General features: G+C 36.9%; 1 protein-coding gene across 1 annotated transcript in view; it reads right to left on the minus strand.

Moving 5' to 3' along the window:
- Positions 1 to 15,096, minus strand: part of ABCA12 (ATP binding cassette subfamily A member 12) — a 206,094-nt gene that overhangs the window by 112,624 nt on the left and 78,374 nt on the right. The window contains exons 4-6 of the mRNA XM_054478791.1: positions 8,502 to 8,593; positions 6,412 to 6,509; positions 3,570 to 3,755 (exon numbers count right to left, since the gene is read on the minus strand). Coding sequence (XP_054334766.1) covers positions 3,570 to 3,755; positions 6,412 to 6,509; positions 8,502 to 8,593 — 376 coding nt within the window. The remainder of the gene's footprint in view (positions 1 to 3,569; positions 3,756 to 6,411; positions 6,510 to 8,501; positions 8,594 to 15,096) is intronic.

A 15,096-nucleotide genomic window follows, 5' to 3' on the forward strand; every position in this document is an offset into this window, starting at 1 on the left:
ATGACAGACTGGATTAAGAAAATGTGGCACATATACACCATGGAATACTATGCAGCCATAAAAAAGGATGAGTTCATGTCCTTTGTAGGGACATGGATGAAATTGAAAATCATCATTCTCAGTAACTATCGCAAGGACAAAAAAACAAACACCGCATATTCTCACTCATAGGTGGGAACTGAACAATGAGAACACATGGACACAGGAAGGGGAACATCACACTCTGGGGACTGTTGTGGGGTGGGGGGAGTGGGGAGGGATAGCACTGGGAGATATACCTAATGCTAGATGACGAGTTTGTGGGTGCAGCGCACCAGCATGGCACATGTATACATATGTAACTAACCTGCACATTGTGCACATGTACCCTAAAACTTAAAGTATAATAATAATAATAATAAATACTCAAAAAAAATATTGTAAGTACTTTACATTGGATTGGGGATTATTATAACTGTCCCTCTAATTGGGTTACTTTGGAAAACTCAGATTACTAAAGGGTTATTTAAGCATTCTGTACTTAAAAGAAATTACAATAAAAATTCAAAAAATCAAGGCAAAAATACTAGATATGGACATATTTCATTTATTTATATCTATAAAATTTCAAGAGAATTTTGAACTTTTTTGTGAACTCTCATTGTATGTGGGGTTGCATTAAATGTAGATTATTGGTGTCTCATTTTTACCATTGTTGTTTAAGGCTAGTGTATGCACTATTCATAATAGCAAAGACATGAAATCAACCGAAATGCCCGTCAATGATACACTGGATAAAGAAAATATGATACTATACACCATGGAATATTATGCAGCCAGAAAAAAAGGAATGAGATCATGTCCTTTGCAGGGACATGTATGGAGCTGAAAGTCATTATCCTCAGCAAACTAACACAGGAACAAAAAACCAAACACTGCATGTTCTCACTTGTAAGTGGGAGCTGAACAATGAGAACACATGGACACACAGAGGGGAACAACACACACTGGGGTCTGTCAGAGGTGGGTAGTGGGAGGGAAAACATCCAGATAAATAGCTAATGCATGCTTGGCTTAATACCTAGATAATGGATTGATAGGTGCAGCAAACCACCATGGCACACATTTACCTATGTAACAAACCTGCATGTCCTACACATGTATCCTGGAACTTAATATTAAATTAAATTTGTTTAAAGGCTAATGTATGCAAACACTCCATAGTAGAGTGTTCTTGCTTCTAATGAATAATATTTTGGTGAGAGGGATATATTGTTTTATCAAAATTTAACTTATTGCTGGAGGAATCACGTTACCTAATTTCAAACTATACTACAGGGCTACAGTAACCAAAACAGCATGGTACTGGTACAAAAACAGACACATAGACCAATGGAACAGAATAGCAAACCCAGAAATAGGGCTACACACCTACAACCATCAAAGGTGACAAAAACAACAAAGGTGACAAAAACAAGCCATAGGGAAAGAACTCCCTATTCAATAAATGACATTGGGATAACTAGCCAGCCATATGCAGAAGAATGAAACTGGTTACACCACATAAAAAATTCAACTCAATTAAAAAATATACACTTTGCTTACACTGTATACAAAATTCAACTCAAGTTTGATTAAAGACTTAAATGTAAAACCCCAAATTATAAAAACCCTGGAAGACAGCCTAGGCAACACAATTCTAGACAAAGGAAATGGTAAATATTTTATGACAAAGATGCCAAAAGCAATCAAAACAAAAGCAAAAGTTCACAAATGGGATCTAATTAAACTTAACAGCTTCTGCACAGCAAAGAAACCATCAACAGAATAAACAGACAACCTACAGAATGGGAGAACATTTTTGCAAACTATGCATCTGAAAAAGGTCTAATATCCAGCATCTATAAGGAAGTTACACAAACTTACAAGAAAAAAAAACAAACAACTCCACTAAAAAGTGGGCAAAGGACATGAACAGATGCTTTTCAAAAGAAGACATACCTACAGCCAACAAGCATATGAAAAAAAGCTCAATATCACTGATCATTAGAGAAATGCAAATCAAAACCACAATGAGATGCCGTCTCACACCAGTCAGAATAGCTATTAAAAAGTCAAAAAATAACAGGTGCTGGTGAGGTTGCAGAGAAAAGGGAACACTTAAACACCGTTAGTGGGAGTATAAATTAGTTTAAACATTGTGGAAAACAGTGTGGTGATTCCTCAAAGACCTAAAAACAGAGCTACCATTCAACCCAGTAATCCCATTACTGGGTATATACCCAGCAGAATATAAATTATTCTTCTATAAAGACATATGCACACATATGTTCACTGCAGCACTAGTCACACAATAACAAAGACACAGAATCAGCCAGGTGCAGTGGCTCACGTCTATAATCCCAGCACTTTGGGAGGCCAAGGCAGGTGGGTCACTTGAGGTCAGGAGTTCGAGACGAGCCTGGCCAACATGGCAAAACCCTATCTCTACTAATAATACAAAAAAAAAAAAATTAGCTGGGTGTGGTGGCCTGCGCCTGTAGTCCCAGCTACTCAGGAGGCTGAGGCACAAGAATCACTTGAACCCAGGAGGCGGAGGTTTCAGTGAGCTGAGCTGAGATAGCACCATTGCCCTCCAGCCTGAGTGACAGAGTGAAGCTGTGTCTCAGAAAAAAACAAAAAAAAACAAAAACAAAAACAAAGACATGGAATCAACCTAAATGCCTATCAATGGCAGACTGGATAAAGAAAATGTGGTACATATACACCACGGAATGCCATGCAGCCATAACAAAGAACAAGATGATGTCCTTTGCAGGAAAATGGATGGAGCTGGAGGCCATTATCCTTAGCAAATTATGCAGGAACAGAAAACGAAATACTGCATTTTCTCACTTATAAGTGGGAGCTACATGACGAGAACACATGGACACAAAGAGGGGAACAACAGACACTGGGACTTACTTGAGGGTGAAGAGTGGGGGGAGGGTGAGGATCAGAAAAAAATAACTACTGAGTACTAGGCTTAGTACCTGGGTGACAGAATAATCTAGACAACAAACCACTGTGACATGAGTTTACTTATATAACAAACCTGCAACATGTGCCCCTGAACATAAAATAAAAGTTTTTGAAAATTCACAATTAAAGAAAAATTAGCTTTTCAAACTAGGTTTGAAGTCAGTGAGAAAAATAAAAAGATTTTACCCATTATTCTAAATTCTGGCAGTTATATGACTGTGACAGTTTAATTATTAAACTTGTATCAAAGCCTGAGTAATCTCACTTAAAGATCTCAGAGAAAACAATCAAACTTCATTTACTATAGAGCAAAGCCATATTTTATTTATAATGGTGTGTCCATATTAACCATAATGTAATATTTTTGGTTTAGCATTGAAATCATTTCAACCTTTCACATTAAATAAGTAATACTACTTAAGATTAAACTTTGTGTGCAAATGTCTACGTGAGGAAAACATGCCTAAGGTAAGCAAATATCCCAGTCAGCATTTCCAAGTCTACATGGGCTATAGATTTGCCCTTTAATTCATGTTGAGTCACTTTGTGGATCAAAGATCTACACTCACCTGGCAGAACTGTTTGTTTAGTTCTTGGAGAGAAGACTCTAAAAGGGTCATGTTAGAAAAGCAAAATTTGTTAAAAACATTTCTTCCTAGAAAGGTCCAAGAGAAGGCATCATCCACAACGTATCCTGGATAGCTGTCACACAGTTCTCTTCGTATATCTTCTGAAGTTGAATTTTGCTTTAACAGCTAAAAGCACGTGTGAAAAGAGTAAAATAAGAGTGTTAATAAATGTAGATGTTCAAATATTCTATTCTTCAAGGAATCTATGCTGTCTTCAGAATAGCCATTTTGAGGTCCTCCATTATAGCAGCTATTAAAATAACAATAAAGTACATAGAGTTTACTCATGAAACTTGTAGAGTGAATGCATGAATGTGGTAAATTCTTGTCATTGTTATTATTTAAATGATTTATATATGAATTATTTGACTGAACTCATTTCTTGTCTCTGACCAGAAAACCTCAATGCACAGAGTCTTTGCTTACAAAAATCTTCATGCATAAAAATCTTATTCACTTTTTCTGGACATTGAGTAGCAGAAACTCAGGTGTCCTAACTCTTCATGGCACTCATAGGAAACTGGTTGTGATCTTTGGAAGACTTTCAACAGGAGCTTCGAGGTCTATTCCTAGGATGAACAGTGTTTATTTACAGAAGTGTACAAATACAGATTGCTTCATTTGCAAAGCAATTCTTCCATCTAAGTCTTATATATAGAACGAAAAAGGAAAACGTATGTGAAAATATATAATAGCAGGCATAACTACTAAAAGTAGTCATTGGAAATCATTTTCATAATGGAATCATCATAATCTCCCTATATATTTCATAATTCAGGCCAGTCACAGATATAGTAGTATTTTACCTATAATATCGATCATATTTACCATTATTAAGTTGTTTAGATATTTACAGAGCTGATGATAGTTAGTTGTCAGACTTAAGGGGTCCATCTTAATAATTAATTCTTATTACTCCATGAGGTGAGGTCAATTTCATCCTCCCCTTAAGTGTATATTACAAAACCTACATGCTACCTTCTAGTGACTCAAATTCTAAAAGTAATGTAACAAGACAGAATCCACTTATCTAGGATGTACTATAAGTGTTAGGCCTTCTAGTCATTCATCCATATCTCTCTTCTAACATTCCACATAAACTCACCCAAAAATGATTTCTCTACTCATTCTTGCAAGTGTTGCAGAAAGCAGTAAAGGGAAAGAAAGAGGAATCAGAGAGATTGCTGACATAGGCATCAATATATCATCCTAATTTTTACATCCCTTCCCTTCTCCAACTACTCTAAAAATATGTATCCATACATAGAAATTTCATTTTTGGCTTATCTCCCCTGGATATGCAGCTCTGTGCTGCCTCACAAAATTCTGAAATTCTATTCCATGAGAAAGATAACTTGGGAGTTTCAATATGACAAAGTAGCATTTTGGAGAATAGCATTGCTCTTCTAGACATTAAAGAATTTATCTGATCCAATGCAAGACTGTCTACTTCTAGGAACCAATATGTAAGAATTGGAATGGAATATAATAATGTTCTCTAATTTATACACTGTGCTTGATTGGGGGAAGCTTTAGACTGGAATTAACTGGGCATATTGAGAGACTTCTATGCCAGACAAAAAACATTAGAAACCTCAAATATTACGTAAACTAGACTTTCAATGTCTAGATTGGACAGACTGAAAGGCCCTCTATTTTGGCCAGCATGGGCAGAGTTGATGAGTGTGATGCCATTTCGTGGAGTCCACTTTTGTGCTGGCCTTTGGCTCATTTATATAACTCAGTTTATTGAAATGCCTCAGTTAAACAGAGTATTAATTTAAGTATAACTAACAAAGTCATATTAAGTAGCAGTGGTTATGGTTACTGGAATGTTAACAAATGTTAAAGACATGTCTCATGATCAGATAAAAGAAATGGTTGCTATATAAGACATAGATATATTATTAAAAATGCTAGTGTGTGTGTGTGTGTGTGTGTGTGAAGGTGATGGGGGAAGGAGAGAAGAAAGGTGAGTGGGAGAGAGAGAGAGAGAATAGTATCTCTAATGCCAAATGTTGAAAATGATGTCTTTTCATTTCTAAAGAGCACATAAAACAGGACTTAAATACCTATGGGACCAGCCAAATAACTTAAATATATTAATCTGGCCAGAAGAAAGACAATAAGGGGAAGTAGAGACTGTAGTTACAAAGAGCACGTGTTCTGCTTAAAGGCATTCACATTCAATTTCTAAAAATCTCCATACACACACTCACACACACATTTAGCTCATGGGCTGCCAGTTCACACCTCTGATAGAAATTATGTTCATTATCTTGCAATCTGGGAAATCTTAAAGTAGATGATCTCTAGGAAATGGAGAAATCCATAGGTAAGCTCTCTAAAATACTCTAAGAAAAAGGATTTTCCTACTTTGGGGCAATATTTTCCTTAGCTCTAATTTTTCCCAAGACTTGATTAGTATGGATGAGGCAGCAAATTCGAAGAGCATTATAACTTCATTTGGTCTTTTTCTCTATCGTGCTTCAGAAAATTAAAACATCACATATAATGCCACCCTAATTTCTTACTAAGTGAAAACTTTAACTTCAATTAAGGGACTTAACAGGGAAGTAAATAAATACTCAAGATCTTAAGGAATTCAGAATGTCTTAAAATTAAGCTGTTTATTGAAGGGTTCCTAAGAAAAGAAGTTGCCTGAGATATTACCCTAAATAGGAAAGGTGCTCCAAACATCTTCCTATTTGAGAGATCCTTCTATTAACCTAAAAGGCCTATGTTGAATCACTCTACCCATTACAAAACTGAATCAAGTTACCTTTTCCAAGCCAAGAATTCGTGCGAGCACTTGACTGCCATTGAAAGTATACGTTCCGGGGCTTTCCAAATCAGAACTTGGACTGGGAAATACCATGGCTGTAATCCAAGAAGGAACAGATTAGCATTCCACACACACACACACACACACACACACAAATGCACAGGACCACATGAGCATCCATAAACATCACTTGTGACCTCATATACCCTACAGCAAGGATGTGCTCAAACATGCCTCTTCCATGAAAGTTTTATACTGGAAAAGTGGCAAATTCCATGAGTTTTTCTTTTCATATAAAATTGTGATGACTTTGGTCTGTTCTTGTTTTTTATCCAATCATTTAGATGTCATTTGCTTTCATTCCAGTCTGTGACATTAAACTTCATCACCAATATTATTGCCCAATAAACCAAATCATTTCTGTGCAGGCCTGGAGGATTTGAGGTGCCTACACTAGCTCCACAGATCCATCATATCCAACATCTGTTCAAAGGATCTGCCAACGCACATCTGGTGATAATGGTCTTTTACTTATCCAATTGGGACACTGAAATCTGCTTAGAATCATAAATTCTCTCCTCAAAGTGGTTTCTGAATGATATTTTAGATCAAATAAGTGGGATAAAGCAATTAGCCTGGACTACAGTGTACTCTAATTAAGTAATTCCCAATGCATCTTCACCTAGTATTATTTATTTATGATGTGGCAGAGTTTTCTGGGTTTGGAGCATTAGCTAGAAGACTACATTCATATCTATAACGTGGATGTTCATTAAGCCAGTATATTGACTTTTATAAATTTAATACAGAAGTCTTTTGTCATCCTCAGAGCAAAGAATCTTAATATTCAATGGTACCAGTGACTCATCATCAGTAGGGCCTAGGCTTTATTTTCGTGCCCACAGGGCTGAAGAATTTGCCATCTGATTCCTTTAGACTATGGCAATATATTTGTGAGATAACTGGCCAGAGTGAGAAACATAATCTGTGGCTACCAAGCAAAGCAAAGCTTACTGGACCATAACATTATAACCTTATTTCTACGGTGTTTTAACCTACTCAGCCAAACACCCACAGATCATTCATAACAGAACATTAACTCCTCAAAACCATTCACCACCATGTTTTTACTACATTAATACAGGACTTTTTTTTTTTACTTGCTCCATCAACTTGCATTGGAATGTTATTTAATATCATAAAGTCTTAAATATCCCATGGCCTTTTAAAGAAACTCCCTTTTTATCCAGAGCACCAATCATATTTCAACATACAAGAATCTTGTTTTGTTCACTAATATATCACCAGCCCCTAAGACAGTGGCTGCTTGGTATTAGAGACTTAGTAAATATTTGTCAATGAATGTTAGCCAGTCGTGCTGTTTCAAGCGTTTATTTTTTTTAACATGTGGCTTCTAATCAGTGTTTCTCAAGTCCACCTGCAATTGAATCACTTGCGCCTAAGGCTCAGAAACGCATGTTTTGAGGGAGCAACTCAGGAAGAATCTGTGCATGTGAAAATTTGAGAGCTACTGGCCTAGATGTGAAGCAAGTCCACGGTCACACTGAAGACTGTGATACTGAGCATTAAGTGTGAGGAAGAAGTGTACAGCTGAAAGAGTACTGGCCTGGAAGTCCTTCTAATGCCAGCTCTGCTGTATGGCTGTAGATACAGCACTTAACTTTGTTGAGCCTCATATTTCTCATCTTGAAAATGGAAAATCCGGACAAACCTCTGAGATTCTTTCCAAAAATTTTTATTAATGGGCTTTCTAACCCATCCCAGCATCATCTAACTGCAGACAACTAAAGAGTCTAGAGTCAGTTCTGGGAAATGGTGCAATTCTCAACATGTAGGCTTTTGCCCCTATAGAGTATTTCAGTAAGAACCTAATTTCTAATTATTTTCGACACCTTTGCGTAATTGCACCGCCATACTCAGGCAACCATGAGGAAAATTTAGATCTCTCAGGGCTATTCTAAGCATTCCATCTTTGTTTGAAAAGTTTAAAGTATAAACCTTTCAAAGATTAGACCTTTACTGTTCCATAAGGCTTGTTCTAAACTCTACAGAAGAAAATAGCTTACCTAGTGATGCATGCCTTCTTTCTGGAACTTGGGTGCTCTGGAATGATAAATTGCTGTCCTTATCCAGGTTGGATGACTTTCTCAGAATCTCACTAGAGAAGAAAAAGCAAGAACTCTGTAACTTCTCCCACATGAATTTTAGTTAGTTACAGCAATGTATTATGTGGCAGATTCCAGGGCTGTCTGAGGACTTTCAAATATTTAATACAGTTTCCAGGATTTTAATGGAAGAATTCACCTAACCACACACCTATGAATATATAAAGGTCTCCTACAAAGTATATTTTTATTCAGAGAAAATGGCCTAGATGAGGTTTAAAATAGTTATTTTTACTTTAATCTTGCAGAAAGGACATTTTAAAAGACATTAGAGATAAATACTTAAAATATGTATGATATATATTTTTCTTTTAAAAACTTGATAGGTCCCAAATAAATGAGAATCCAAGAGTGCTTTGGGGACTGAAACAAAGGTCTGCTTATTTGTCAACATTAAAAGAAAAATAAGTTTTCTATGTTAAATTATAGATGGCCTTTTAAAGATTTTCAACACAGGTTCAAGGAAGAAGAGAAAGGCCAAACATTTATTGAATACCCAGTATGTGCCAGGAATTATGGTTGATGTCATCACAGATGGCACCAAGTATAAAAGGAATAACATTAAAATAAATTTTCCATTGCATTGAATGTGTCAAGGCAGTAATAATTACATTATAGTGCCAGGAATCCCTGTACAACCTGATCACACTAGGTTTTGGAAGAAAACATTGCTGGGCCTTCCCACAATTAGTAACCCCCTCTTTTCTAAAAATTCGCTTTTTGTTTAGTTTATTATTAAAATGGAGATGATCACATTTTCTTGAAAACTGGATGTATCTAAAAGCTTGTGCCTAAAATAAGTATGTATGTTTCAAAAATAAAATCAGTCTAAATGCCAGGATGCAAATAATTTTTAGAATTCCAAAAAGTTGGTGAATTTTATGTAGTTATTTATAAAAACCTTAAGGTACGTAACAATGGCTACAAAAAGATAATGGAAAAGCAAGAAATTCTGCTTACTACCGTGGTTCAATTTGACTTCTGTTTTAGAAACAAGATCTGAATCCTAGTTCCAGGGTACTTTGTGTTTATAATTGGAAAAAGAAAAAGAAGTGATATTTGTTTTCATTCCCTAGCATTTTTCCAATATTCTCCATAAAATGTACTTTTTGCTCCAAAAGTTCTGCATTCTTAATATATATTTGAATTATTCATGATCCTGACTGTATGCCCCTAATCTTTTTACATTCCTTATGCTGACTATGTGATGGGAAAATTGTTCAGGTAAAAATAAGAACTGACCTGAACATTTTCCCTTTTCTCAAAAAGAAGTTTTAGAAAGTTTGAGAAACTCGAGTTTACTTTTCTTTTTCTCGACATTTTTTTAGTTTGGCTTGAAATCCTATGAGGACTACTGCATATCAACACATTTTGAAAACAAAAGCAAAAACTGCCTTCATAAAAATTTAAGGACTAGGGACAGCAACAAAAACAAAAGGGAGGATGACAAAGATCAAAATGAGCAATGAAAGAGCAAGAGAAAATAGACTGAATAATGAATGGTGGTGAGGAAGTGGGGAAAAAAAAGAAGAGGCAATAGGAAACTAAGCAAGTGTGCTCTTGGAGAAGCAAAAGCTGCATCTGCTCCACAGAGGACACTCTACTCATCTTCCCACATTCAGATAAGAAACCTAAAATTACTCCTACAAATAGCATTTAAACACCATGGAAAGACAAACTCATTCCCTTCTCAGCAAGCAGCTGGCTCTGCAGCTCTGAGCTTGCTCAACAGTAAAATGACTGCTCCTAGACAAGGACGCCAGCAGTTCCCACTCTAACAGCACCTCTGTCTCACCAGGAAGTGCCCAGTGTGACATGGTTGCCCACATCCTTTTATGTAGCCTTAATGTGTCTTTATTTTTGGAAGCGAGAGTTGGATATCATGTGTGCTTTGCTGTTCCCCTTCCTGAAAATATTCTCCAGCTTCATTTTGCGTTGACAAGGTGTGGTGTGACAGCATGTGTCTACCCCCATCACACATCAAAACTGTTTTCTTTAAACTCTTAAAATGGAAACCACAAAATAAATGTACAACATGTTATGTGCATAGAAAGATGAATTAATGCTGTAAATTGAAACACAGCTTACTTTCCCCCCAAAGGTAATTAATTCTATTAACTCCCTATTAAATTACTTAAAGAAGGCAAGAAAGTAGCTGATCTTACTGAGTTAATGGCATTCCCTGAAGTTTCTAATGAGCAGGATCATGTTTATAGACAAAGCACTATATGCTTCTTAGAACAGTGGTTGAGAAATAGCACCCTTCCTGTTATTTCACACAAGCACTTAGTGCACACTTATTTCATATCTATCTGTACCTATTCCCACCACTTTTTCTATTTCAGCTGTGACATCTTTAGGAAAAGCTGCCATGTCTTATTTATCTTTATATTCCCAATATCTAGCATAGTATAGGACCATAAGATCTGATGGCTGATTAAATAAAAAGAGACCATATTGTTGGGGTGTGGCAGAAAGTACTTTATAGAGTTAGAAGATATCTTTGGAATTTCAGCTCTCTCTTCCTAAAAGATCTCAGCCATCGTCTCCCTCACCAGCAAATTAGCAATAATAACACCTACTTTGCAAGGTTGTTATGAGTATGATATGAGGTGTGTTTACCAAGAGTCTGTCTGGGCCCTGTCATCATAGGTACTCATCAATATTAGCTCTTGTTCAGAGTACCCACAAAAGAAGATGTTGCAAAGATGCAACCTTCACCATCAGTATGGAGCTGGAGGCCCATACTTTAGATGTAATCCCTTTAGAATCCTAGAAACTTCGAAAGCTCCGGATACCAAATGGATGTACCCCATTATTTTATAGATCTGGAACCTACAAGTATTGACTAGTGATATGGAATGAGGCACAGGCCCTCATCCTGAGCCGTGTAACCCCTTCCTCGTTTTATGGGTTTATGTAACTTATCTATTTATGAGATAAATATTCCACCAGTAGTGTTTACCAATTTCCCCCTTTTTAGAGTGTAAGGTTCTTAAGAAAAGCCTACAGTGTACTATGTTGGCAGATAGTAGGATGTTTGGCACATGACAAGCACTGGATACTTGATAATGAAGAACATTACTTGGAACAACTCACCGCTAAAGCAACTTTTTTTAAATGGCTGTGGCCTGCTCTCCATTGTTGCATATCTGATCCTGCAAGGATCCTTAGAAAAGGAAACACGCAGCCACAGCCCCAAAGTTATCATCTTATATCGTACCTACCATATTCATTCATTAACTCACCAACATTGATTACATTCTTATTATATGTAAAATAATGGGCAAGTAAAATAAGAAAACCAGGGATTATGGTACATTAATGAGAATAGCTAAGTAAGGACATGTGCGAAGGAGGACTGGAACACATGACAGGGCCCCTAAATCTGAGTTAGTCCCATTTGTATTTCTTATAGAGCAATATCCTTACTCACATCATTCATGCAAGCCTCTTGCAACCAGAAACATTTTTCCTTCAGCCTTCTATTAGCCCAGTGGTTTTCAAGTGTGGATAATTCCCCTACCCCAGGGGACATTTGGCAATGTCTGGAGACATATTTGGTTGTCACAACTGTGCGTGGAGTGTCACTGGCATCTAGTGAGTAGAGGCCAGGGGTGCTGCTGAACATCCTACAATGCACAACACAACAAAGAATTATGTGGTCCCAGTTATCAGTAGTTGAGAATCAAGGTTGAGAAACCCTGTACAATGACAGATAATGGAATTATTCAACTCATCCCCATTTCCAGTCCCCATGACCAAATCAAATCAGGAGAGATAAAAATCCTATTCAGGAACTCTAAATAGCTCCAAGGAAGTCTCAGAGACTCTATCTCATACTGGATATCCCTGGGAAGTATATGAAAGTATTACACAAAACTTAGCTGTCCGCTGAATTCGGGACATAGCCCCATCTGATTCCAGAAAATTCAACCCTCTGGATGAACCAACAAAACCTGAGTCAAATCACCAAGCGGCCAATGGCAACAGTTTGCTGACTTTTACTGGACCCAGCCACACGCATGGTACGATGGGCCTGGCTAAGGGCCACTCCTCTAAGATAGTGAAGATGTAGATTCTGCCTCAGTGACATTTATAGGGCTCTATTTTGGAGTGGAATTCAATACAGGAAACATTTTAGATTTAAGAATTCCATCATTCTGAGGAAAAAAAAAACTAAACACTGAATAGATTTTACTTGTTCTCAGACATGTCTACCAATAGTCTCGTTCAGGAAATGTCACATTTATATATATTGTCTTAATGGTAAAATGCATGTACTTCTACTGGGTGTCTTTTTCCTATGAGTAGGAAACGTCACTACCTGTATAAGTGGTACTGTGTGCCATGGCATAATCTATTTATAAGAGGAAATCCTATCAGGAGAGGGACATATGGCAAATCCTGGAAAGAAAATTCTGACATTATTTTTTGTCTCTAAGGGTTAGTTAAATTGGTATATGTATTTTTTCTCATTTCCCCCGAATTAGAATTACATGGGTATGTAGTGGCACCTGGAAACATACGAGATTTGCTGTAAGTCTAGTTCTGATCCCACTTCCAGATGACATTTGTCATTAACTTTTAACTGCAAATAAGGACTGAGGACACTGTAATGGTCTTGAGGCCCCCTCAGTGATTTGACGCAGTTGTCCTTCCTGGATATCCCAAACAGAAGTCACCCACGGGAAAATCTTAATTGTTTTAATTGTTCATATTTCATCCTGACCCTCATTCCCTAAGGGTCATCCATACTCCAGCTAGGGATATCTGTCCACGTTCAAAACATATATCCCTTATAAGTGGCCCAGTTATAATCCAACAATCCATATCAGTTAAAACATTAAGATTTAGAAATGACTTAATATGTTACTATGTCTTAGGGTTTTTTATATTCTTAGGAAAGACTTTGGAGTTAGTTAGAGCATATAGTGAGTAGAGGCTAACTAATACATTTCTAAAATTTGTCGGGCTATTATTATGGGCAGATTAGGGGGTATCCTACATGTGTCAGGAACACATAGAATATGGGGAGGAGGAGATAACACCACTGTGTCTCTCAGATGACACTGTGCAGATTATGTTCTACCTAGCCATGAAACAAGCAGATTAATTTGGCAACACTGCAAGGAAACGTGTAATCTCTCCATCACAGTCGGTAGCAAAGCTATCTGCCTATTCCTATAAGCCAACTATGCAAGTGCCTCTATTTTTCCCTTTCACTGAATTCTGGCATTCTTTCTCCATGACCTATCTTGAATATACATTCCGCTATTCTGGTAACCACCACCCTGTCTGTTCTCAATGACCACACTCTTAAAAGCCTCTGAAAGAACTCTCCTGGCATCTGCCCACCCACACCTATCTCCACTTCACTAATACACTCTCCAGTGAGATCCATATTCCTCAGGCAGAAACAATGTCTTATGGTACCTGTGTAACTATTCACCATTTGTTGTCTAATATTCTGGGCACAGTGAGACTTAAACAGACATTCATTACATTTACCATGTTATATAGCAGTTTACCTGTTATCTTGTCTCTCCATCTCTCTTTCCCACTTGAACTGTAAGTTTATACAGAGCAAGACATATGCCTCATGCATTTCTGTATCTATAGTGACTTGCATAGTCTCCAGCATGCTGTACGAATTCATTATGTTCTTATTGAATGAATGGTTGGGCTTACATAATAATGAAGACATTCTTCTACCTTGTTTTTTGATAAATAAAATTTTAACCATTCTTTTTTCACTTTTATCAATTTTATTTCATAATGATCAATGTTTCTGTTTAAATTACATGTAATTATGTTTTAATTCATGTATCTCTTTGTGATTTTAACTATGTAGTAACAAAAATGTAATACTAACACAAGTTAGAGGAAAGTTTTAAAACTCTTAAATTCTTATTGCCCTTTCTTTTTACGCTGATTTTAGCTAAAATGGTTACTAAATGGTTATAAATTAATCTAAAATTAATACAAGAAGAGACCTCTACATCCTTTCTCATCTATATAACCAAATGAAGGCAAACACCTGTTTTACTTCCAGTTATCTTACACTCCTAATAATATCTTTTGGTCAGTTTCTAAGCTCATCCATATTTTTCAATATTAAACGAAGCCTTGGCACTTTAAAATTTGACCCGACTAAACTCTGATTAAATATTTTTTCAAGTTCTGCAGGAGCCATATAATAGGAGCAGAGGTACGAATTTAGAAGCCGCAGGTCATGAATGAGTGTCAACAGAAATAGGGAGCAAATCCACAGAGGCAACTGCCCACAGGATCTCAGGAAAGCTGAATCCCTTCTCTAAATAATGACCCTGTGCGCTCTAGGGGATGATCTTTGCTATTCGCCAACTGTGTGAGCAATGGCACACGGCCAGGGGCTCCCACTGTGCTGATAGATTCTGAGAGGCAGTGTAAGGAGGAAAGAAAAGGGTAAGATCTGTGATGTTGGATCATCTGTTGTGCAAATGAGCAAGAAAGC

The sequence above is a fragment of the Pongo pygmaeus genome, chromosome 11 (assembly GCF_028885625.2).
Source record: "Pongo pygmaeus isolate AG05252 chromosome 11, NHGRI_mPonPyg2-v2.0_pri, whole genome shotgun sequence".
Lineage (NCBI taxonomy): Eukaryota > Metazoa > Chordata > Mammalia > Primates > Hominidae > Pongo > Pongo pygmaeus.